The 27,000-nt window shown below is 35.9% G+C and overlaps 1 protein-coding gene across 2 annotated transcripts in view; it reads left to right on the top strand.

Annotated features, from left to right (window-relative positions):
• DNAAF4 (dynein axonemal assembly factor 4) overlaps positions 1-27,000 on the top strand; it is a gene marked incomplete at its 5' end in the record, with an annotated part of 73,267 nt that overhangs the window by 45,597 nt on the left and 670 nt on the right. Inside the window, 4 exons of one of the 2 annotated variants that reach the window (XM_082649156.1) lie at positions 10,775-10,920; positions 12,212-12,321; positions 24,206-24,359; positions 25,772-25,877. In XM_082649156.1, coding sequence (XP_082505282.1) covers positions 10,775-10,920; positions 12,212-12,321; positions 24,206-24,359; positions 25,772-25,877 — 516 coding nt within the window. The remainder of the gene's footprint in view (positions 1-10,774; positions 10,921-12,211; positions 12,322-24,205; positions 24,360-25,771; positions 25,878-27,000) is intronic. The other variant, XM_082649157.1, reaches the window with a different exon arrangement.

The following is a 27,000-nucleotide window of genomic DNA, read 5'->3' as shown; positions in this document are numbered from 1 at the left end:
ACCAAGATTACTCTACCTGGCAAGGTTCTCATTCAGATTCAATGGAGAAATCAAAAGCTTAACAAGCAAAAGCTAAGAGAATTCAGCACCACCAAACCAGCTCTACAACAAATGCTAAAGGAACTTCTCTCTAACTGGGAAGCACAAGAGAAGAAAAGGACCTACAGAAACAAACCCAAAACAATTAAGAAAATGGTCAGAAGAACATACATATCGATAATTACCTTAAACCTGAATGGATTAAATGCTCCCACCAATAGAACACAGGCTTGCTGAATGGATACAAAAACAAGACCCATATATATGCTGTCTACAAGAGACCCACTTCAGACCTAGAGACACATACAGACTGAAAGTGAAGGGATGGAAAAAGATACTCCATGCAAATGGAAATCAAAAGAAAGCTAGAGTAACAATACCCATATCCGATAAAGTAGACTTTAAACTAAAGACTGTTACAAGAGACAAGGAAGGACACTACATAATGATCAACAGATCAATCCAAGAAGAAGATACAACAATTATAAATATATATGCACCCAACGCAGGAGCACCTCAATACATAAGGCAACTGCTAACAGCTGTAAAAGAAGAAATCGACAGTAACACAATAATAGTGGGGGACTTTAACACCTCACTTACACCAATGGACAGATCATCCAAAATGAAAATAAATAAGGAAACAGAAGCTTTAAATAACACAATAGACCAGATAGATTTAATTGGTATTTATAGGACATTCCATCCAAAAACAGCAGATTACACTTCCTTCTCAAGTGCTCACGGAATATTCTCCAGGATAGATCACATCTTGGGTCACAAATCAAGCCTCAGTAAATTTAAGAAAATTGAAATCATATCAAACATCTTTTCTGACCACAATGCTATGAGATTAGAATTGAATTACGGGGGAAAAACGTAAAACACACAAACACATGAGGGCTAAACACTATGTTAGTAAGTAACCAAGAGATCACTGAAGAAATCAAAAAATACCTAGAGACAAATGACAATAAAAACATGATGATCCAAAACCTATGGGATGCAGCAAAAGCAGTTCTAAGAGGGAGGTTTATAGCTATACAAGCCTACCTCAAGAAACAAGAAAAATCTCAAATAAAGCATCTAACCTTACACCTAAAGGAACTAAGGAAAGAAGAACAAACAAACCCCAAAGTTAGCAGAAGGAAAGAAATCATAAAGATCACAGCAGAAATAAATGAAATAGAAACAAAGAAAACAATAGCAAAGATCAATAAAACTAAAAGCTGGTTCTTTGAGAAGATAAACAAAATTGATAAACCATTAGCTAGACTCATCAAGAAAAAGAGGGAGAGGACTCAAATCAATAAAATTAGAAATGAAAAAGAAGTTACAACAGACACTGCAGAAATACAAAACATCCTAAGAGACTACAACAGGCAACTCTATGCCAATGAAATGGACAACCTGGAAGAAATGGACAAATTCTTAGAAAGGTATAACCTTCCAAGACTGAACCAGGAAGAAACAGAAAATATGAACAGACCAATCACAAGTAATGAAATTGAAAATGTGATGAAAAATCTTCCAACAAACAAAAGTCCAGAACCAGATGGTTTCACAGGTGAATTCTATCAAACATTTAGAGACGAGCTAACACCCATCCTTCTCAAACTCTTCCAAAAAATTGCAGAGGAAGGAACACTCCCAAACTCATTCTATGAGGCCACCATCACCCTGATACCAAAACCAGACAAAGATACTACAAAAAAAGAAAATTACAGGCCAATATCACTGATGAATATAGATGCGAAGATCCTCAACAAAATACTAGCAAACAGAATCCAAAAACACATTAAAACGATCATATACCATGATCAAGTGGGATTTATCCCAGGGATGCAAGGATTCTTCAATATACATAAATCAATCAGTGTGATAAACCATATTGACAAATTGAAGAATAAAAACCATATGATCATCTCAATAGACGCAGAAAAAGCTTTTGACAAAATTCAACACCCATTTATGATAAAAACTCTCCAGAAAGTGGGCATAGAGGGAACCTACCTCAATATAATAAAGGCCATATATGAGAAACCCACAGCAAACGTCATTCTCAATGGTGAAAAACTGAAAGCATTTCCTCTAAGATCAGGAACAAGAAAAGGATGTCCACTCCCACCACTGTTATTCAACACAGTTTTGGAAGTCCTAGCCACAGCAATCAGAGAAGAAGAAGACATAAAAGGAATACAAATTGGAAAAGAAAAAGTAAAACTGTCACTGTTTGCAGATGACATGATACTATAAATAGAGAATCCTAAAGATGCTACCAGAAAACTACTAGAGCTAATCAATGAATTTGGTAAAGTTGCAGGATACAAAATTAATGCACAGAAATCTCTTGCATTCCTATACACTAATGATGAAAGATCTGAAAGGGAAACTAAGGAAGCACTCCCATTTACCACTGCTACAAGAAGAATAAAATACCTAGGAATAAACCTACCTAGGGAGACAAAAGACCTGTATACAGAAAACTATAAGACACAGATGAAAGAAATTAAAGATGATACCAACAGATGGAGAGATATACCATGTTCTTGGATTCGAAGAATCAATATTGTGAAAATGACTCTACTACCCAAAGCAATCTACAGATTCAATGCAATCCCTGTCAAATTACCAATGGCATTTTTTACGGAACTAGAACAAAGTAATCTTTAAATTTGTATGGAGCCACAAAAGACCCCGAATAGCCAAAGCAGTCTTGAGGGAAAAAAATGGAGCTGGAGGAATCAGACTCCTTGACTTCAGGCTATACTACAAAGCTACAGTAATCAAGACAATATGGTACTGGCACAAAAACAGAAACATAGATCAGTGTAACAATATAGAAAGTCCAGAGATAAACCCATGCATCTATAGTCAACTAATGTATGACAAAGGAGGCAAGGATATACAATGGAGAAAAGACAGTCTCTTCAATACGTGGTGCTGGGAAAACTGAACAGCTACATGTAAAAGAATGAAATTAGAACACTCCCTAACACCATAATGAAAAATAAACTCAAAATGGGTTTGAGACCTAAATGTAAGACTGGACACTATAAAACTCTTAGAGGAAAACATAGGAAGAACACTCTTAGACATAAATCACAGCAAGATCTTTTTTGATCCATCTCCTAGAGTAATGGAAATAAAAACAAAAATAAACAAATAGGACCTAATGAAACTTAAAAGCTTTTGCACAACAGAGGAACCCATAAACAAGACCAAAAGACAACCTGCAGAATGGGAGAAAATATTTGCAAACGAATCAACGGACAAAGGATTAATCTCCAAAATATATAAACAGCTCATGCAGCTCAATATTAAAGAAACAAACAACCCAATCCAAAAATGGGCAGAAGACCTAAATAGACATTTCTCCAAAGAAGACATATTGATGTCCAAGAAGCACATGAAAAGCTGCTGAACATAACTAATTATTAGAGAAATGCAAATCAAAACTGCAATGTGGTATCATCTCACACCAGTTAGAATGGGCATCATCAGAAAATCTACAAACAACAATGCTGGAAAGGGTGTGGAGAAAAGGGAACCCTCTTGCACTGTTGATGGGAATGTAAATTGATACAGCCACTATGGAGAACAGTATGGAGGTTCCTTAAAAAACTAAAAATAGAATTACCATATGATCCAGCAATCCCACTACTGGGCATATACCCAGAGAAATCCATAATTCAAAAAGACACATGCACCCCAATGTTCATTGCAGCACTGTTTACAATAGCCAGGTCATGGAAGCAACCTAAATGCCCATCGACAGATGAATGGATAAAGAAGTTGTGGTCCGTATATACAATGTAATATTACTCAGCCATAAAAAGGAATGAAATTGGGTGATTTGTTGAGACATGGATGGATCTAGAGACTGTCATACAGAGTGAAGTAAGTCAGAAAGAGAAAAATATTGTATATTAATGCATGTATGTTGAACCTAGAAAAATGGTTCAGATGAACCAGTTTGCAGGGCAGAAGTTGAGACACAGATATAGAGACCAAGCTTATGGACACCAAGGGGGGAAAGCTATGGGGGCATGGCGATGGTGGTGTGATGAACTGGGCGATTAGAATTGACATGTATACACTGATGTGTATAAAATTGATGACTAATATGAACCTGCTGTATAAAAAAATAAAATTCAAAAATTAAAAGAAAATAAAGAACTATAATTAATGTCCTCAGAGAGATGAGAACATATTTTAATCCTTGAACAACAAGCGGCTGTAATAAAGAATTTTTCCTAACAACAGTTTGGAAATTAAAATGTAATTTAAAAAATTAAAAATTAAATCAAATAGTTGGAATATTGTTAATTTTTTTCCAGAAAATAGAATAAGATGACAAAGAGATTTTATTATTTTATTTTATATTATTTATTTATTTTTGGCTGTGTTGGGTCTTTGTTGCTGCCCGCCAGCTTTCTCTAGTTGTGGCTAGCAGGGGCTACTCTTCATTGCGGTGCACAGGCTTCTCTTTGCGGTGGCTTTTCTTGTTGCGGAGCATGGGCTCTAGGCACATGGGCTTCACTAGTTGCAGCACGTGGTCTCAGTAGTTGTGGCTCACAGGCTCTAGAGCACAGGCTCAGTAGTTGTGGCGCACGGGCTTAGTTGCTTTGTGGCATGTGGGATCTTCCTGGACCAGGGATCGAACCCGTGTGCCTTGCATTGGCAGGCGGATTCTTAACCACTGCGCCACCAGAGAAGCCCCAACAAAGAGATTTTAAAATAGAAAAGATAAAACAACTAGAGTATCCATTCAGGTTGTACAACATTCACATAATAGGAGTATTAGGAAGAGGGAAGAGAGAAACAGAGGAAAAGTAATAATTTATTAAAAATTCTTTTTTTATTGAGATTTAATTGACATTGTGTTTCATGTGTACAATATAATGATTTGATATGTGTGTATATTATGAAGTGATCATCACAGTAAATCTAGCAAATATGTCCAGCACCATACATAGTTACAATTTTTTTTCTTAAGATGAGAACTTTTAAGATTTACTCTCTTAACAACTTTCAAATACGCTATACAGCATTATTAGCGGCAGTCACCAGGCTGTACATTTCATTCACAGGGCTTATGTATTGTATGAGTAGAAGTCCATAACTTTTGACCATCATCACCCATTTTGTCCACGTCCCACCCCCCACCTCTGACAACCACCAATCTGTTCTCTGTATCTATGAGTCTGTTTTTTTGTTTTAGGTTCCACATATAAGAAATAATTTTAAAAAACATTTTTTTTTAGTGAGGGGTGGTGGGAGAGATAAATCAGGAGTTTGGGATTCACATATACACACTACTGTATGTAAAATAGATAAACAAGGACCTGCTGTATAGCACAGGGAACTATATTCAATGTCTTGTAGTAATCTATAATGGAAAGGAATCTGAGAAAGAAATGTATATATATATATGTATATATATATTTGTTGTTGTTGTTCCTAATACTATTTTATTTTTCCTTGATCAACTATTGCAGCATTTTGCAAATTTTGTTTGTCTGTTCAGAAAAGCAATTTTTGGTTTTGTTGATCTTTTATTGTTTCTTTGTTTTCTATTCCATTAATTCCTGTGTTTATTTTTATTTGGCTTCTTCTAGTTTCTTTGGGTTTTCTCTGTTCTTTATACAATTTGTCTGCATTAATTTTTGAATCTTTTAACACATGCATATGAAGTTATAATTTTTTCTCTTAAATACTGCATTAATACATTCACCAAGTCTTGAAATCTTGTGTTTTAGTTGCAAATCTTGCAACTAAATCTTGTATTTAGTTGCAAATATTTGTAACCCATCATGATTTTTTTTGTCCTTGAATTATTAAGGAGATTTTAAAAAAAATTTCCAAATGTATAAAAGAGGAATGACAGTTGTTCTCATATTTTATATTATGTGGGTCATTGTGTTATATACAAATGTGTTTATAAATCATTTGTAGTTTGCTAGTGTGTATTTTTGTTTATTGTGAGTCTTTCTTTTGATATGGGCTACTTAGGTTTATTATTATAAATAAAATATATCCTGGGACCTTCCTGGTGGCACAGTGGTTAAGAATCCACCTGCCAATTCAGGGAACCCAGGTTTGAGTCCTGGTCTGGGAAGAAGCCACATGCCATGGAGCAACTAAGCTCACACGCCACAACTACTGAGCCTGCGTGCCACAATTACTGAAGCCCATGCACCTAGAGCCCATGCTCCTCAACAAGAGAAGCCACTGCAGTGAGAAGCCTGTGCACTGCAATGAAGAGCAGCCCCCGCTTTCCGCAACTAGAGAAAGCCTGCACACAGCAATGAAGACCCAATGCAGCCAAAAATAAATAAATTAACTAATTAAAAAATAAAATAAAATACATCCAAACATCTTAGAATTTCCTTCTGCCCTCTTACTTTGTGATTTATATTTACCAGACTTCCTTTTTTGTTCTTTTTTCTATTTTTCTGCCTTGGATTAAATAATTTTTCTTAATTATGTCCTTTCCTTTGTACTAATTTGAAAAGTATACATTCTATTTTTGTTCTCTGAATGATCAATATTAAATTTTTTATAACTGTTTTGATACATAGATATAATTACAATTCTATTTTTAATGTGCATACTAAACAAAATTTAATCTCTACCATTACTTGTAAATATTAGAAGGAAATTTAATACATGAACTTCAGTCGTACCCATCCTCTATGTTACTGTCTAAAGATTTCATTCCACTTTTTTGGCGGGAGGGACTCAACTGATCTCACCTTATTTTTAAACCTCTATATTTAGTCGTTAGTGTGGCTTTACCACATATACTCATTACTATTTCTGTTGACCCATATTTACTGCTTTTTAATTATCTTTGCTTCTTGCATCTAAGTTCTTTCTGGATCCAATTACCTTTCCTTTAAGTAAATCCTGTAGTAGTTTTTAAATTTTTTTTAACATCTTTACTGGAGTATAATTGCTTTGCAGTGGTGTGTTAGTTTCTGCTTTATAACAAAGTGAATCAGTTATACATATGCATATATCCCCATATCTCCTCCCTCTTGCACCTCCCTCCCACCCTCCCTATCCCACCCCTCTAGGTGGTCACTGAGCTGAGCTGATCTCCCTGTGCTATGCGGCTGCTTCCCACTAGCTGTCTATTTTACATTTGATAGTATAAGTCCATGCCACTCTCTCACTTCGTCCCAGCTTACCCTTCCCCCTCACCGTGTCCTCAAGTCCATTCTCTACATCTGCGTCTTTATACCTGTCTAGTATTTCTTTAATAAAGATCTGAATGTTAAGTTCAGTTATTTTTATTTTGTTATTGTTATTCAGTGATGTTTTAGATGGTTGCAGAATTCAAGATTGACAGTTATTTTCCATCAGTAACTTGAAGGTATGTCTATTGTCTTCTGACTTTTAATATTGCTGCTGGGAAGTCTGCTCTTGATTTAATATTGATCCTTTATAAGGTAAATCCATCCTTTGTCTCTGGTTGCTTTAAAATTCTTCACTTTGGTATATGTTGATTTTATTACTCTAAGTGCAGTTTTATATTTATTCAGCTCATAATATCAGAAGTTGGAGTATAATTTCACTCAAAGAACGTATGTCTTACCTCAGTTCTGGGAAGTTATAAGCTATTGTTTTCAAATAGCAAATTGTTTTCAAATTGCCTTTATCTTCCTTGGCTGCGTTCTGTATGATATCCTCAGATCTGTCTTCTAGTTTGCAAATTTTCTTCAAATATGCCTAATGTGCTGTTAAACTTGTCCTAGAAGTTTTCAATTTCAGGGATAATATTTTTCATTTTGCAAGTTCTGTTTGCTTCTTTCATACCTGTTTGTTCTTTTTTCATTACCTTAGTTTTTCATTATGTATTTTAGCCTATCTTAGCTCTTTAAGTAAGCATGTTTTAAATTATTATAGTCTCTTTCAGATTGTTCTGGTATTTCAGATTCTTAATAGGCCAGTCCTCCTGTTTGTTGTGTCTGCTGACTGTTCTCCATACTGTAAGGAAGAAACATACATTGTATCCGCATGTGATTTGTAGTTTTTGTTTGTGTGCTCATCTTCAGCACGGATTATTTTTATGTGTGCATATGAGGAAATTTCATGTGTACTGGTTTGCAGAAGTAGAATTACTCGGAAGGGATACCTGAAGTTTAGGTTTCTTACGAGAGACGTTTTTTCTTCTCTTATCCAGAGCCCCAGGAGGAGACATGCTTCACTTTCTTGGAGTTGTGGACAGAGATTTTATGTGTCCATTTCACTGAGAGTGTAGCCCTTCTCAGGCTGTAATTGCATTCTCAGCTTTCACCTCTGTACCTATATCAGCATTAAATTTCCAGTCTTTATCCTTTATATATAGTCTCTAATATATATATGTATAATATATAATATATTCATATATATAAAATTTCAGATACAGATATGGATATCTAGATAGATATATAGATATATACCTTCATAGGTATACCTATATAGATATCTATATCTATATCTGAAATCTTTCCAAATAGCTTTTTGTCAGCTTTTGAGATTACCCTGGCTATAAATTGCTGATAAGGCTTTTCTTTTGCATAGGTTTTGAACTGAACTATGTACTTGAAACTTTTGTTTATTTGTTATATTTTTATCAAGCATTTTATGTGTTCATAGCATTTTGTCTGCTTGTAAAATTGCTTGTTAAAGTTTGTAAAAACTTTAACCTATGCTGCTGAAAACAGAAAGCTAATTTCTTTTTATGTTTTTCTGTTTGTCTTATTTTACTGTAAGAGTTTGAAAGCTAGATATCCTATTTTTAATGTAACTCATGGTCACCATAATGATTTCCATAAGCATTTTCAAATGTTTATTCATTTACTTTTGTTTAACAAAATTAATAGCAAAGTAATTTTTAAATTTCTCATTATGGAAGAATAGTGCTTATTCCCTCCATGTTGTGTATCCTAGTAATCATTAGTATAAAATGTGAACTTATATACTTCATTTTTACTTTTTATTCTGTTTTCCTTCTGTTGTAGTAACATTAAAAAATCTTACAACATTTTTTCATGTGTTTTAGAAAACCCATCCTTTTTCATTTCTACCCTCAGGTTTCCCACTCCTGAGTTCTTAATTTTATTTGTCCATGTTCTGGAACATTTCTTTGAGTAATTCAGAAAACATGGCTAGATGGTATATTTACTTAGTTCTTACATATCTAGGAATGTCTCTTGGCTTCACAAGTGAACAACAGTTTACCAGGCTATAAAATTCTTAGGACATTGTGTTAGGTAGGTTCAAGCCAACTGCTGAAATAAAGAGGTCCAAAGTTACAGATCAAATAAGATAGAAATTGAATTCTCTGTAATCTAAGACTTACTATGTAACAGCAATCAATCTAGGCCTGATAGATGGCTTTGTTCCACGGGGCCATCTAAGCTGGTGGGGCCACATATATCATCACATCATTTGGCTTCCATTTCTGTGTCCAAGGTGGATGCTGCAGTTGGCATTGTTTTTTAGCCAGTGGGAAGGGGAAAGAGGAAGTCCATTGCAAGTAGATTTACATGTAAGATAATGATCCATAAGTTTTATACAGCACTTATATTCATATTCTGTTGTCTCAGGTTTGGCACATAACTACACCACTCTTAAGGGAGGCTGAACTTTGTTGAAGTTACTTTCTTTGTTTGAGTCCTTATTCTTTCTTTCTTGCTCCCCTCCTCCCTCCCTTTGAAATGTTAATTCATGCCATTTTCAATTTTTCTTTAAAATGGAAGTTTTATTTTTTAAAAATTTTCTCTTTTTTTCAGACACTTTAAAAAATATAAATTTATTTATTTTTGACTGAGTTGGGTCTTTGTTGCTGTGTGCAGGCTTTCTCTAGTTGCGGCAAGTGGGGCTTACTCTTCGTTGTGGCTCACAGGCTCTAGGCGCATCGGCTTCAGTAGTTGTGGCACATGGGCTTAGTTGCTCTGCAGCATGTGGGATCTTCCCAGACCAGGGCTTGAACTCGTGTCTCCTGCATTGGCAGGCAGATTCTTAACCACTGCATCACTTCCAGTTCCCTAAATTGGAAGTTTTATATCTTAATTTTATGTATTCATTTTATATCAAGGATATTAACTCTGTCATGTTTCTGGAAAATCTTTTTTTAAACAATTTTGATATTTGCCTTTTAAATCTGTACATCATGTTTTTAGTACTTTTCCTTTTTAGTACCCTTCCTTCCCTTTATTCATATAGTTTATATTCTAACATATAGATTAATTTCTTCTCTTATATTGACTTAATAATTATTACATCTAACTACCTTTATACAAATGTATGGCCTTTCATTACAACTCTTTGCCTGTTCCCATTAGCTGTCTTTAATAGCTGAAAAACTTTTATATCATCACCAGGGAGCTTACAGAAGATACTGATATCAGAGCTTAAGGAAAATGATGGCTTTGCCTAGGTGCCCTCCTCTAGAGTTGATGTAGATTAAGTTGCCTAGAGTGGCTTCCTCTATAGTGAATGTAAGTTAGACACTGTGGTTTAACAAAGAGAACCCCAGAAAAGTAGCTGAGGTCATTGAAAGAACAGATAATTAGCTGCCATAATTTCAATGAGGGATTTTACATGCCTTATTGTAGAAAATATGTTTGGATTATTTGTATAGGATTTTAGAAGTAGCTTTAATGTGTAATTACCTTAAAAGTCAGTTTGTTAACTAGGAAATGAGAGATAAATAACTTAGTTGCTAATATTGTTTTTGAAGGGAGAAATTCAGAAATTATATTTTTTGAGAAGTTAAAGGAAGACAGTATTCCTGCTCCTCGCTCTGTCGGCAATATTAAAATCAACTTTACCCCTCGAGTATTCCCAACTGCTCTCCGGGAATCACAGGTAGCAGCAGAAGAGGAGGTTGGTATACTTGCTGTTAGTTACAGTGACCACAATGAAAATATTTTTTATTCCATATATTGAAACTGTTACTGGGTCTGAATTTTTAAAGTATTCATTAGGCTAAAGATATTACTTCATGAAAAAATTTAATATTTCCTTTTGAGAAAAATATATTTTACAGGATTTTTATTTCTTTTTTGGCTCCAGAATGCTGATGAGAAAACACTGGTTTAATATCCAGTGTTGTTGCTTATCCCAGGAGATAAAATGTTGCATGTGCATTTATTTTATCAAATACATCATTTTCCATAATAGATTTGTAAACTTTGGGTCAGTGTATGTCACGGTAAGAAAAGATTTGTAAATTTATTATTTTATTACAATTATTAATATCAAGTATTTCTAATGTGACATTTGGCATTAATATCTTTCATTCATTTATAAATTCCTGAGCTCTGGGATTTTGAATATTGTATATTTAGTTGTGTAAGCACTAAGAACTGCTTTTTTTTTTTTTTACTGTAAGGTGTGAACTGATACCTCAATTGAAAAGTTGTGGAAATAATTGACTCTCCTTAAGATATAATGACACTTAATAAATATTAATTTTTTTCTTATTATTAACAGCATATTTCTATATTTTATTTATAAAAGTATCTCTGTAACTATAAAATTATAATTTTAAAAATCATTTATATATTTTTATAATGTAAAATATATATATATACATTATAAACAAGAAAAATAAAACAATATTCACGTGAACTCCCAGAAATTTGGATGAAATTTGGACTAGAAATTTTTATACATTTGATCTTAATCAGCTAGTGAAGTTTAAAAAAAAGCTTAAAGATGTATAAAAACTAGAAGTGTAAAATCACCACCATCAATTATTTTATCAGTCTGCTCAGACTGCTATAACAAAGTGGACCCATAGACTGGGTGGCTTAAAGAACAGGCAATTACTTCTCACAGTTCTGGAGGCTGGGAAGTCCAAGGTCAGGACGCTGGGGTGGGGTGGGGTGCCAGCATGCCCTCTGGTCTCTTCCTCTTCTTATAAGGACACTAATCTTACGATGGGAATCTCATCCTCATAACCTCATCCAAGCATAATTATCGCCCAAAGGCCCCATCTCCAAATACCATCACATTGGTGATTAGGGCTTCAACATACGAATTTTGGAGGACACAAACATTCAGTCCATAACAAATAGTATTTCCATCTTGTATAGGAAGATGGAAAATCTAAAAGTAACTTTTAATAAAACAAGACTTTTGTGTCCTTCATTAAACTTCATTCTCATTTCAGTGGCTACATAAACAAGCAGAGGCACGAAGAGCAATGAATACTGACATTCCTGAACTTTGTGATTTAAAAGAAGAGGAAAAGAACCCAGAATGGTTGAAGGACAAAGGAAAGTAAGTTGTTTGAACTCTGCCCATGAGATTTATAATAAATTTGTGTAGATATTAATACATATTTTCTAGTTATCTTGACATATGTGTGTGTGTGAGTTTGGGGGAGAAATAATGCAAATATGCCAATTCTGTAGGTAGTGCTTCCATATTTAAAAAGTCAGATCTTATAACAAATAAGACTCTCATTTTTATTGCTTTTGTATTTATATGTCATGGAAGTGAAAAATATCACGTCTTTTGGATTGCTTATCAAAATCCCTTTTTAAATCACTTAACATTTAACATAAGTCCTTCATACTACTTCCCTTAAAATCATGGTTCTTTGGGGACTTCCCTGATGGCACAGTGGTTGGGAGTCCGCCTGCCAGTGCAGGGGACATGGGTTCGAGTCCTGGTCCAGGGGGATCCCACATGCCGCGGAGCAACTAAGCTCGTGCGCCACGGCTGCTGAGCCTGTGCTCTAGGGCCCATGAGCCACGGCTGCTGAAGCCCGTGTGCCACAACTGCTGAGACCCCAGTGCCTGGAGCCCGTGCTCCGCAACAAGAGAAGCCACAGCAATGAGGAGTCTGCACAACACAACAAAGAGTGGCCCCCGCTCCCCACAACTAGGGAGGGGCCTGTGTGCAGAAACAAAGACCCAACACAGCCAAAAATAAATAATAAATAAATTTATTAGAAAAAAAATCATGGTTCTTTAAAACTAGAGCTACTTTGGTTAGTCATATCCATCTATAAAGGTTATCAAATTATCCTATAAATTATCAATTTATATACAGACAGTCCTTTTATTTATTTATATGTGGCTCTGTGTAAACTTTTAGACAGTTAACAACAATGAATTCTGCTATATTCTGTGGTAATTCGAGTTCATATTTTGAGGCAATTTTGTAGATATTATTTATCTCATTTTATACACTTTTGTATTATTTTCCTATTGCTGCCATAGCAAACTACCACAAACTTAGTGGCTTAAAACAATACAAATTTATTATCTTATACTTCTGGAGGTCAGAAGTCTAAAATGGATTTTTCTGGACTAAAATTAAGATATCAGTTGCAATGCTTCTGGAGGCTGTAAGGGAGAATCTATTTTCTTGGGTTTTCCAGCTTTGAGACTGCCCACATTCCTTGGCTTATGGCCCCCAACCAGCAGTTGCGTCACTCTGAACTTTGCTTCCATAGTCATCTCTCCTTGTCTGACTCTGGCTCTCCTGCCTCCCTCTTTCTTTTATAAGTGCCGTTGTGATTACATTAGTCCCACTTGTATAATCCAGGATAATCTCCTACTGCAAGATCCTTAACTTAATCACATCTACAAGGTTCTTTCTAACTAGCCATTTTAGTTAATATATTCACAGGTTTTGGGGATTAGGATGTGGACATCTTTGGTGGGGAGATTTAGCTGTCTAACCACAAAATCTGTGTTTTTCTTTTCTCATCTTCTCTCTGTTCATCCTTGGTCTTTTCTCATATCTGATAACAACACCAGAGATTAATTTGTGGAGTTGAGCTGGAGTTAACAATTTTTCTGAAGTTCAGAAGCCTGGGGCTGACAAGTTTGTTCCTCTTACTCCCAACAAAAATCCCCTCTCCTTCTTCTCCATCTATTAAACCATTAAATAAATATCTGTTGATTACTTGCGGTTTGTCAGACTGTAGGCTAGGCTCTGAGCTACAGAGATCAGTAGAGAAGAGGGACATATACAAGTACTTATAACACTGTGTGGGAAGTACAATACATAGAAAATACAAATACTTATAACACTGTGTGGGAAGTACAATACATAGAAAGAACAAGGTAAAATGAGAGTACAGAAGAGGGGCACCTAACCTTAAAGGAAGAAAGGTAGTTTCAGGAAGAGCTTCCTAAAGAATATAGCACCTGAGCTCCTCTTAATGATAAGTAGGAGTTTCAGGAGGAAGGACAGAAAGGCAATAGCAGAGGAGACAGTATGAGCGAAAGCTCAGAGACAAGAATACTGTGATATATATGTCAGGAACTGGGTAGTTTATTGCTTGCTAAAACATAAATTTGGTGCTAGGAATAATGCCAAATGAACCTAGAAAAATAGGCAGTGGCCTTGTGTTATTCTTACATTTTATTCTGTAAGGTGGGGAAAATGTGTGGCAGAAACTATGGCAGAGGTCTTGAACCATTATGACATTGTTATAGGGTGAAGAGGAGAGCAGTGTGAGAAATATTCAGGAGGTAAAATAGGGAGGACTTCTTGAGTGATTGTTGGGGGGTGAGAGAAGAGTAGTTGTGGGCGACTTTGGGTTTCTAGTTTCAATGATTGATTATATGATGCTACCAACTGAATTAGAGAACTCTAGAAGAGGGCCATTTAGGAGGGAATGTAGGTAAGTTCAGTTTTGAATATGTTGAGTTTGAGCTGCCTCTTGGTCAGTCTGGCTGACAGTGTCCAGCAAGTTTGAAACTCAGGGGAGAGGCCAACAGTGTATTATGGATTTGGAGGTTATCAGCATTTACGTAGCAGTTGATTTACAAGAGTAGGTGAGATATCTGAAAAGAGCACGTAGACCAGAGGAGTAGTGGCCTAAGGATAAAACCCTGTGACCTACCAACATTTGAAGACCTGGTAAAATAAAGGAGTACACAAAAATACTCCCAGAAGCCAATGGAATAGAAACTTTCAGAGTTTTTGTTTTGTTTTGTTCTTCTTTAAGAATAGAAAAGGTTTGAATAGATGTGCAGATGAGACAGAGGAGGTGGCTGACCTGTCCTCGAGTTTCTCCTCGAGGAGAAAATTGGGTCAAGGCCAAAGGTAGATGGCTTATCCCGATTTTGTTTTTGTTTTTCCTCTTGTTAAAAGTTGCATTCATTTTTACACTTTATGATAAAGATATATCTTTTGAAAAAAATTTACACTGCACATCAATTCAAAGTCCCCCTTGGTTTTTTTGTTTTTTGTTTTTTTTTTAACATCTTTATTATAAGTGCTTTACAATGGTGTGTTAGTGTCTGGTTTATAACAAAGTGAATCAGTTATACATATACATATGTTCCCATATCTCTTCCCTCTGGCATCCCCCTCCCTCCCACCCTCCTATCCCACCCCTCTAGGTGATAACAAAGCTCCTAGCTAACCTCCCCGTTCTATGCGGCTGCTTCCCGCTAGGTATCTATTTTATGTTTGGAAGTGTATATATGTCCATGCCACTCTCTCACTTTGTCACAGCTTACCCTTCCTCCTCCCCATATCATCAAGTCCATTCTCTAGTAGGTCTGTGTCTTTATTCCTGTCTTGCTACTAGGTTCTTCGTGACCTTTTTTTTTTTTCTTAGATTCCATATATATGTGTTAGCATACGGTATTTGTCTTTCTCTTTCTCACTTACTTCACTCTGTATGACAGACTCTAGCTCTATCCACCTCACTACAAATAACTCAATTTCGTTTCTTTGTATGGCTGAGTAATATTCCATTGTATATATGTGCCACATCTTCTTTATCCATTCATCTGTTGAATGGACACTTAGGTTGCTTCCATGTTCTGGCTATTGTAAATAGAGCTGCAGTGAACATTTTGGTACTTGACTCTTTTTGAATTATGGTTTTCTCAGGGTATATGCCCAGTAGTGGGAGTGCTGGGTCATATGGTAGTTCTATTTTTAGTTTTTTAAGGAACCTCCATACTGTTCTCCATAATGGCTGTATCAATTTACATTCCCATCAACAGTGCAAGAGGGTTCCCTTTTCTCCACACCCTCTCCAGCATTTATTGTTTCTAGATTTTTTGATGGTGGCCATTCTGACTGGTGTGAGATGATATCTCATTGTAGTTTTTTTGTTTTTTTTTTTTTTTTTGCGGTACACGGGCCTCTCATTGCTGTGGCCTCTCCCGTTGCGGAGCACAGGCTCCGGACGTGCAGGCTCAGTGGCCATGGCTCACGGGCCCAGCCCTCCACAGCATGTGGGATCTTCCTGGACCGGGGCACGAACCCCGGAAGGATTGGGGTGGGAGTTGGAGTCAGTTATGGCAGAACAGGAATAAGAAAGTGCAAAGGAATAGAGGGGGATGAGAGTAGCAAAGACCAGCAAATACGAACTTTCATGTGAGGACAAAGAAGAAGCATGCTTTTAGATCAGCCCAAAGATAGCAGGTTGATGGAGATGGTTAGAAAGTCCTTTGGCATAAGATGTTTTTGGTGCTGGGACTGGCTAAACATCTTAGACAGTGTTTGATCTGGTCTTATTTTTGATATAGTAATGCTGTGATTTCGATTTAAGTGTGGAAAGAGCAGATAAGATCATTGAGCTGAGGTTGGCATTTGACAAGTACAGCAAAAGACTCTGTGTGTGTGTGTGTGTGTGTGTGTGTGTGTGTGTGTGTGACTGCTGGTGAAAGCAATGAATTACCAGCAACCTCGTGCAAAAGTGTACTTGGTTGCAGTCAGGTGTGACTGGTAGATTGTAATCACTTCAGTCTGTTGTTTTTTGTACCTTTTTGCCTCACTGCCTCCAATTAGGTAGAATAAGAAAGAGAAGCAAAATAGGAGAAGAAAAGAGTTAAAAATGAGGAGAGATGGAAGAAAACTTAGTAACTGGTGACACCCAGGGAAACAAAGTACAGTTAATCATAGTGCCAAGTACAAACAGATAAAAGGAAAGGTACTAATTATTAGAGAGAAATGTATCCTCTCTGGCAATGTAATGCAGTACAAAAGACAGAAACAGACATAAAAGAACCCATTCAGAAGCAGTGTTGAATTTAAGCCAAAAGATAAAATACTTTCATCTCCAGAGGCTTTGTTTCATGCTAGCCTTCTATATTTACACAGGCAAAAACAATCCAACTGTCCTTTATTGTTTTTAAACCCGTGGGTAGAAGTGGACAAGACTTCCAAAAGAGCAATAGTTTGAGAAAACTGTTTATGGGATTGTATCTACTCAAAAGAGACTCTTAGAAAAAGCCGTAGAATGTTTTCGTTTTTTTAACCTAGCATTCTATTGCCAAGTCTTAGTTTTAAATGCCAAATCTACCTTTCAGGAAAATTTATAAGCTTAGGTAATTTTATTTGCTCATGAGAACATTTTACTGTTGGCAGTTAACATTGTACCAGATAGCTTTTTACTGAGAACATCTCACATAAAACAGAGTTTCTGTGCTCTAATTTATATATTCGCATGGTGTGTTGTTATTTAACAGCCTTACATGACTCAGAATCTGTAAATAATAGCTACCCTTGCAGTCACTTATAATCATATAAGGTTAGATGAATCGTTGTTCTGTCCCACTGATGTTACTTTGTGCTTGAGTTTTAGCATGCGTTTTTTTGGATACTCTCTTAACCCCAGTCTGAAAGTTCCTTCTTCCCCCACATTAGGACCACTTGAATGCCATCTGCATACCTCACTCTCTACAGCAAATTGTAATGTTAGATAGGAGGAAATTAAGGATATATAATTCTACAATCTAGCACCCAGCATCATATTACTGTTGTTACGTAAAATTACCTACATTAGTTCTAGTGTCTGAATTTTCTTTTTTTTTTTCTTGGCCTAAGTGTCAGATTTTATAGCCTGCCCAATACTCCAGTCCTTTTAAGACTGAGGCTCTGCTTTGCTTTTACTTATTCTCTTTCCACCCAAGTTAATTCTCTTCTGAACCCCAGATTTGTGTGTGGGAGCCTGCTATTTGATGACCGACTAACCTAGTACCAACTTGTGCCAGTCTGAATTTCTGTTTGCTTGCTGTTTGTGAATTTTCTGTAGCTGGATTCTATCTGCCTGTCTGGATGTCCTTTTACTTCACGTTGGACTTTTTGTTACTGATTGTTAACCACCTGTTACCATCTTCTCCCAACACAGCATACAGTTCTACTTGCCAGATTGAATTTCTTTCTAGCACTTTGGTTTGGATCCATGCCCTGACAAGGACTGTGAAGAGTTAGCCTACCACAGTTTCATAGGTGCTGACAGAAGTCAGGAGACTCATGAGTCAAAGAGAAAGGACTTTACTATTCAAGTCACATCAAACAGTATGACCTTCATGTTGGTTCCCTCTGCCCCTAAAGTCCCATGGGGCCAATGCAGAGGGGGACCCAGGTGGATGCTGTACACACAGTAGGTTTGGTACCATAGCTGAGAAGACCAAGCTTAAGGAACACAGTTTTTTATAGAGGATTATTAGCAAACCTGTCCAATTTTTGCCTCACAAGGTGATGATATCTTTATTATACTGAGCAGTGAACAAATCTATTCTTTGCCCCAGAGAGAGACACTATCTCTATCTTCCAAGGCTGTGCACTATACAAACATCTTTGAAAAGATAGTCCCAAACAGAAGCTGTCAGTGCATCTGACATATGACACGCAGGGTTAAAGACCCATGGAGAATTGTCTCCCAGTATCCTCTTGTACTTGCCTACTTTCAGAACAGATCTGCCAAATCTGCCTTGCTCTGCTGCATTTTTTACAACTTTATTTGTTTATGGAGATAAGACAGTTTTCTTATGCTGCTACCTTTTGCCTGACTTAAAGAAGTGTAGAAGCCATATTCTAAGATGACTTCTTTGACATAATTATAATTTTGTTTGTTGATTGTATGTATTTTACATCCCATAATATTCTGTTGCAGTACAGTCCCTATTATGGCCTAACTTGTCATTTTATTTTGTATGCAGTATCCTTTTCCTCCTTCCATCCTGAGTGCTAAATTGTACTGGTTGATGTTCCTTCACTAAGGTGCACTAATACTCAGTTTTAGAAGCTCTTGAGATACCAAGAATGTTTTCTACCCACATAAGATGCTGAAAGAAACCAGGACCTTAAAAGTCTTTTGAGGGGTAGGTGGCTGTTAGAGTCCTTATTACCCACAAAACAGAGCTGTTGTGTCTTGTATTGGAATATGTGTTACTCTCTGCCTCCATTGCTGTTTCTAAGCCCCACTGCTTTTTTTTTTTAAAAAATAAGCAAACATTGTTATAGTTTAACTGGCAGATTTTTTCTTACTATATATGAAATGACGGTGTGACATATAATCTGTAACATCTCAGTATACAAAGAACAGTACTACCAACGTACAAATTCTACATCTTGCTTCCTTTAGTCATTTTTTTTTAAAATTAATTTTTATTGGAGTATAGTTGCTTTACAATGTTGTGTTAGTTTCTACTGTACAGCAAAGTGAATCAGCCATACATATACATATATCCCCTCTTTTTTGGATTTCCTTCCCATTTAGGTCACCACAGTGCATTAAGTAGAGTTCCCTGTGCTATACAGTATGTTCTCATTTGTTATCTATTTTATACCTAGTATCAATGTAAGCCCCACTGCTTTTGACTTCTCTTAACTCTTTTCTGCCCCTTTCTTTACTTCCCTCCACATTGCTTCTTTCTTATCACTCCTGCTTCTTGTAGCTTCTCCTGTGCTGAACTGTTGCTCAAAATGTTTGGCCCTTTTGGCCATTGCCAATCAGAATGTTTCCTTCTTTACAAAGTCAAACCAATCAATCGTCATAAAAATGACAGGAGTGTTTGCAATTCTCCACGTCTCTTTTGTTCTTTCTGTATAGTCAGTACCATAAGGACTCAATATGTTTTGAATGAGTACTTTTGCATAATTCTTTTCATTGGCATTGCTTTATTTGGAGCCATCAGGCGAGACTTACTGGTTATTAGCTTCTCTGTTTAAATTTGGTGTTCAAAGGCTACTGCCCTTAAGACAGGTTTAATTTTTTTTCCCTTTCCTTTTGAAATTCAGCTGTTTCTGAGTTCAGAACCATTCTGAAAGCCATAAAGCAAATTATGCTTTATTGGATGTTTGTACTGGTATTGAAGTTTAAAGAATATAATGTTCATTTGGATTTATATTTTAATATATATGTAAACATTAAAAATGTTTAATACTTCATATTTCTTGCTATTATGGCTCCTACAGTGGCTCTTATTTTTTTAAATTTTTATTGGCGTATAGTTGATTTTTAATGTTGTGTTAGTTTCAGGTGTACAGCAAAGTGAATCTGTTATACATATATATATATATGCACTCTTTTTTAGATTCTTTTCCCATATAGATCATTACAGCGTGTTGAGTAGAGTTCCCTATGTTATACAGTAGGACCTTATTAGTTATCTGTTTTATATATAGTAGTGTGTATATGTCAATCCCAATCTCCCAGTTTATCCCTCTCCCCACTTTTCCCTCCTACATGCTACACTGGTTTGTTTCCTACATGCTACACTGGTTCTTTTAATACTGCTCATTGTAAGCTGTTCTTCCCTTAGAATCTGGGAGAATTTTTCTGTTAAAACTGTTACATTATAAAACTGTAAACTTATATTAAAGATGAAAAATGGAGCTCCAAATAAATGTATTAATATAAGGTTTATATAGATATAGCCCAATGGAATAGATAGCCCAGAAACGACCTTCACATATGAAAATCATATGGTCAAATGATTTTCAACAAGGGTGCTAAGAATATTTAATGGAGAAAGGATGTTGTTTTTCAACAAATGGTGTTGGAAAAACTGGATATCCAGTTTTCATTTCATTTTCAGCCTTTATTCCAAAGAATGAATTTGAACCCTTACCTAACACCATATACAAAAATTAACTCAAAATGGATCAAACACCTAAACATAAGAGCTAAAACTATAAAACTCTTAGGGGAAAACATAGGATTCTTCATGACATTGGATTTGGCCATATTTCTTGGATGTAACATCAAAAGCACAGGCAACAAAAGAAAAAATGGTTATTTTGGAATGCGTCAAAATTAAAACCTTTTGTGCATCAAAGACACTGTCAACAGAGTGAAAAGACAACCCATGGAATAGAGAAAATATTTGCAAATCATATTTCTGAAAAGGGTTAATATCAGAGTACATATAAAGAACTTCTACAACTCAACAGCAAAAAATAAACAGCCTGATTAAAAAATGTGCAAAGGACTTAAATAGACCTTTCTTCAAAGATATGCACATGGCTAATAAGCACGTGGAAAGATGTCAAACATCACTAATCATTCAGAAAATGCAAATGAAAAGCACAATGAGATAATACTTCACACACAGAAGGATGGCTATTATTAAAAAAACAAACAACAACAAAAAAAAACAGAAAATAACAAGTGTTGGTGAGGTTGTAGAAAAATTGGAACCCTTGAACACTGTTGGTGGGAATGTAAAATGGTGGTGCACAGTAGAGAAAACAGTATGGAGGCTCCTCAAAAAGTTAAAAATAGGCTTACCATATGAGGGAATTCCCTGGCAGTCCAGTGGTTAGGATTCCGTGCTTCCATTGCAGGGGGCACGGGTTCGAACCCTGGTTAGGGAAATAAGATCCTGCATGCTGTGCAGCATGACCAAAATAAAAAGAATTCCCATATGATCCAGCAGTTCTGTCTAGATACACACACAAAAGTATTGAAAGCAGGGACACAAACAGATATTTGTATACCCATGTTTATAGCAGCATTATTCACAATAGCCAAAAGGTGAAAGCAACCCAAGGGTCTATTGATGGATAAATGAATAAACAAATGTGATTTATCCATACAGGAGACTATTGTTCAACCTTAGAAAGGAAGAAAATATTGTCACGTGCTACAACATGATGAACCTTGAAGACATTATGCTAAGTAAAATAAGCTAGGCACAAAAGGACAAATATTGTCCTTATATGACTCCACTTATATGAGGTACCTAGAGTAGTCAGACTCACAGCGACAGAAAAAGAATGGTGGTTGTCGAAGGTAGGAGGGAATGGGGAGTTATTGTTCAATAGGTGTAGAGTTTCATTTTGGGAAGATGAAAAAGTTCTAGATATGGATGGTGCTGATGGTTGTACAAAAGTGTGTAAAGTGTGTATGCATTTAATGCCACTAAGCTGTACACTTAAAAATGGTTAAAGTGGTAAATTTTAAAATTAAATTAATTTAAAAAGAAGGTTTGTAGTAGACACAATAGGTTATCTAGTCAACATTTATCATCTCCTTTTATCCTTGTTGGCGGAGTCCCTATTTTGTTTAGGTGTGTAGACCTTGCCTGTGTGACTTAGGGTGGGGACCCTGTCCCAAGTTCAGCTATAAATTCTGATTGACTGCAACAAATCAGGATTACTTTCATTACACTGCTGGTGTGTGTGTGTGTTTTATGTATATGTGCAGCAATGTGTATTATAATATTGTTTATAAAAGCTAAGTATCGGGAAACAAAACACCTAAGTGTCTCTCAGTAGGAGGAGACTGGTTTTAGAAATCCTTGCACAAATGAGAGAGTGGTCTGTAAAAATCTCTGTAAAAAAAGTATATCTCTATATTTATTAACATGGACAGATGGTCATATTGTTGAATTTTTTTAAACGTTTCCAAACAGCAGTATATAGCATTGAGGAGTGAAACTGGAGAGAGAGAGAGAGAGAGAATGGGTAGAAGGATTGAGAACAGGAGAAACTGGTTGGTTTTTTTAAGGCAAAATATTTTTTAAGGGTAGATATTTTTGGTCAGTGAGATGGGAAAGGAAGTGAACTGGGAGATTTCTGGGCAAGGTTTTCTTGCTCTCAAGGAGCATATACCAGAAAATACTGTCCCATTTTCTTCTAATGAATATTGTGCCTGAATGTGGCACCTTGAACTATGCATGAGGAAAACCAGCTCCAGGATGAAGTAGCTGCTGAGTCCAGTAGGGTGGAGAAATGGAAGGAAACTGAGGCCTTGATAAGATCCTTGTTCTGCTGATCATATTGGGCATGGAGCCTTTCCCTCTGAACTTGTTTAATGTGAGACGATCTATTTCCTTCCTTGTTTAAACCAGTTTGAGTTGAGCTTCTGTTCCTTGCAGTCAGAAACATCCTAGCTGAAATGAGACATTTCAGAAAGGTAAACTGTTCCCACAGAATTAGCTTTTCTAGTTTGAGGAAGTTATTTTAAACTTGAGTCAGGCTTAGGTTAAATGTCACAGTGGTGTCATTTTACCTTTTATTCATGATTTGCTGTCTCCTTTTATGGGTCTACTTTTGAAGTCATCGTGTTTATTATTCTAGAATTGTAAAGTGTAGAGTACAATCGACTGGAAATGAATACAATGTACAAAGTGTTGTTTTTATGGCACTTTTATATTTGGCAAAGTATTTTCTATTTTCCTTGGTTTATGCATTTTTCGAAATACCAGGAACTGTACATGAAAAACAAACAAGACGCTTTATGTTTTAAATACATCCTTTAATTATGTACATCTCTTTATTTGAAGAGAATTTTGGAAGGTTTGAACTGAAAGAGTGTATTTATTAGGATGCTTTTGTTTTGCAAGTAACTGAGAAACCCAATTTAAACTGACTTAATGTTTAAAGGAATTTATTGGCTTATATAACTAAAAAGCTAAAGGTGTGTTACATTTCGGGTAAAGCTTGATCCAGCAGCTTAAGTGCCTTTTTATCCTTTTCATAATTCAATAGTATCAACTTTATTCTAGTGCTAGCTCCTCCCACAGTATGAAAGATGGTCAGCAACAATTTGGGCTTATATGCTTTCTTCATTTGTGTCCAGCAGGGGGAGTTTTCCCAATTTTTCGTTCTCCAACTTTGGTAATAAAATCACAGGCTTCATTCTCAATAGACCAGTTTAGGTCATAAATCCATCCCTTTGTCAATCATTGTAGCAGGGTGGATGGAAATATGCCTGTTGGCTTAAGCTGTTGATTGGCTACCCTTGGAGGTGGAGGTGAGGTCAGGCCCGTTCAGATTACATGCTGATGTATGGAGGATAGGTGGGCTTAGTGCCACCCGCAATGTCCATTTTACAAGGAATGGAAAGAAAGGAAGCCATCCATCCCCTGTGCCAAATATCATTAGATATTATTTCTGTGTTTCTCTTTTAGTGTTACATTGCTTTTCTTTTATGTTTTCGTCTCATTAGCAAATTGTTTGCAACAGAAAACTATTTGGCAGCTATTAATGCGTACAACTTAGCCATAAGACTAAATAATAAGATTCCACTACTGTATTTGAATCGGGCTGCTTGCCATCTAAAACTGAAAAACTTACACAAGGCCATAGAAGATTCTTCTAAGGTATGTGTATCTATTTATTTATATATGGTGCTTTAAAATTGTTATGCTCCTATTTATTGGTTTAAATGATGCCCTTATCTTTTGTCAGTTAAATTTGAATAAGTGAGTTGCAATCTTTTAAGAATCTTGCTTTTTACATCTTTTTACTGAAAAAAAAAATTCTTTTTTTTTATTTTGTCCATGCCACGTGGCTTGCAGGATCTTAGTTCCCCAACTAGGGATCGAACCTGTGTCCCCTGCATTGGAAGCACAGAGTCCTAACCAATGGACCTCCAGGGAATTCCCCCCCAAAAGAATTTTTTTTTTTTTAATGGACAAGGAACTAGTGTTTCTTGAGACTTCAAATTAGATTAGAGATCCCCTATCAATTGCCCTGGTATATCAGTTGAAGTTCAGAAGGAAATTAGTAAATGGTTGTCAGTTTGTGCTCACCTTTTTTCTTATTAAAGTTTTGCAGACTTGATGCGAGATAAAAGAACACTTGATGTCACTACCGCTTGCCCAGTAAAAGGATATCTCCATGATTATTTTTCCATTTTCAGAGTAACTTAGTATATTCTAATTTCCATTATGAATATCATGTCATTATCTTAAACTTCTAGTTTTTTCTGTTTCCCCCCCCCCCATATCAAAGTAACTTGTTTTAAGGGAAATCACATGCAAAATCTTTTATGTGTCTCCTTGAGATTGAGGATATGGAGGAAACAATCACGTCCTCCTATTTTTTTTTTTTTTTTGCGGTACGCGGGCCTCTCACTGTTGTGGCCTCTCCTGCAGAGCACAGGCTCTGGACGGGCAGGCCCAGCGGCCATGGCTCACAGGCCCAGCCGCTCCGCGGCATGTGGGATCTTCCCGGACCGGGGCACGAACCCGTGTCACCTGCGTCAGCAGGCAGACTCTCAACCACTGTGCCACCAGGGAAGCCCTAGTCCTCATATTTTGATCTCATTAAGCTATTGAAGATGTGACAATATTTTTGTGATCCAGTTTTCCTTTTAGTAGCATAATTTCGGGCACAAACAAATATTTATTGAATGAACGAATAAATGGAATCACCAAATTTAAATATAAAAGCATTATATATAGTATATATAATACTATAATTAATAGCATTAATTAAATTAATGCTATTTAATCATCCCTGCTAGTAAAGGTAAAGCTGTAGAGGTTTCAAATGATAAACTGAATCATAAGTTTGGGGGCAAGGGTATGAATCTCATATAGGAACAATTGAACAAGTCCTAAAATTGTTCAACATAAATGTATGTATTTGATAAATTCCTGTCCTAGTTAAGCCAAAAATTTAGGTGGGTGAGGGCTTGAGGCTTGTTTTAAAGTTGAGTTTTATCATGTTTTGCTCAAGTTTAAATTAGGAAATTATATTTTTCCCTATTTTTTTTTCTTTTTGTAAGGCACTAGAATTATTGACACCACCTGTTGCAGACAATGCTAATGCAAGAATCAAGGCACACGTACGACGTGGAACAGCATTCTGTCAACTAGAATTGTATGTAGAAGGTAAGAAATGACAGAAATGTTTTAAGTTCCAAGTTATACTCTAAAAAAAACGTCATTGCCATTATTCAAGATGACTCCATTATTTTACACTTTTAGCATTTAATTTATTCTTTGCAATTTCTGAGAAAACAAAAGATGATTTGAAATATTTTAATAAATCATTGTTATAGAAGGGAATTAACACAAGATATAAACATCTCCCTAGGTCTAGGGAGATGCTGTAGTATCAGACAAGTTTTTTTGTGGAAAGATGTGTGATAAATGAGTCACTTAAGATATAATGGAAATTTTAAAATGAGCTTCTTTGGTCAGACACACAGACACTACATACATACATACATACATACATACATTCATAAGCTCAGAAATAACTGATCTACCACAATGTATGATCAATTGCTTATTTTTGTGAGACCGTACTAAGGTTTGTAATTCAGTCTCATGTGTATGGAAGCCATATTTATTTAATTTTTATTGTTTTTCATTTTTAATGTAATTAAGGACTATTTGCAGTTACTCATATTGCCCCCGAGTTTTATCTTCAGTGCTCTTCTTCCCATACTTCCCTACCCAGATTCCCGTTCAGTTTCCCTTTATTCAAGGCCTAAAGGCCTATTCCTGATGATGTCTTGCCAGGGAATTGGCTTTAGCTTATAAAGTTTTATTATTTCTGACTTGTTTGTAAGCTTGTTTCTGCCATTTTTAGGTTTTTCCAACCAAAGCATCCAAATTAGGTTTATATGCCTATCCTTTTTTTTAAGAGTCTTATTCAGCTTCATGAGGATAAAAATGATCAAGACAGGAATGAAACACTGTAAGCATTCTTTAGGAATTGCAGCATCCTAGACTTTTTTGAGCTAAAAGGACCCTCCTTTCATTTTAAAGATGAGAAAATGGAGACTTAGAGACATTAAGTGATTTGCCTGAAGTGGCATGGCAAATCAATAGCACCTGGAAGTCAAGTTTCCTTAGAAATTCTTCTCACTGATATTTTTGTTAAAGATTTAGATCCAGTTATATATTTTTAACAACCAGTCCACAGTGCTTTCCTTTTTAACCAATTTTCCTCAAAGAAATTTTGTAGATAGGATAATTAGGAGAAAAAAAGAGAACACAAACTATA

Source organism: Grampus griseus, assembly GCF_964374135.1.
Source record: "Grampus griseus genome assembly, chromosome: 2".
In the NCBI taxonomy this organism is placed as follows: domain Eukaryota; kingdom Metazoa; phylum Chordata; class Mammalia; order Artiodactyla; family Delphinidae; genus Grampus; species Grampus griseus.
Note: the sequence above shows the minus strand (reverse complement) of the source record. Positions and strands in the feature narration are given on the sequence as shown.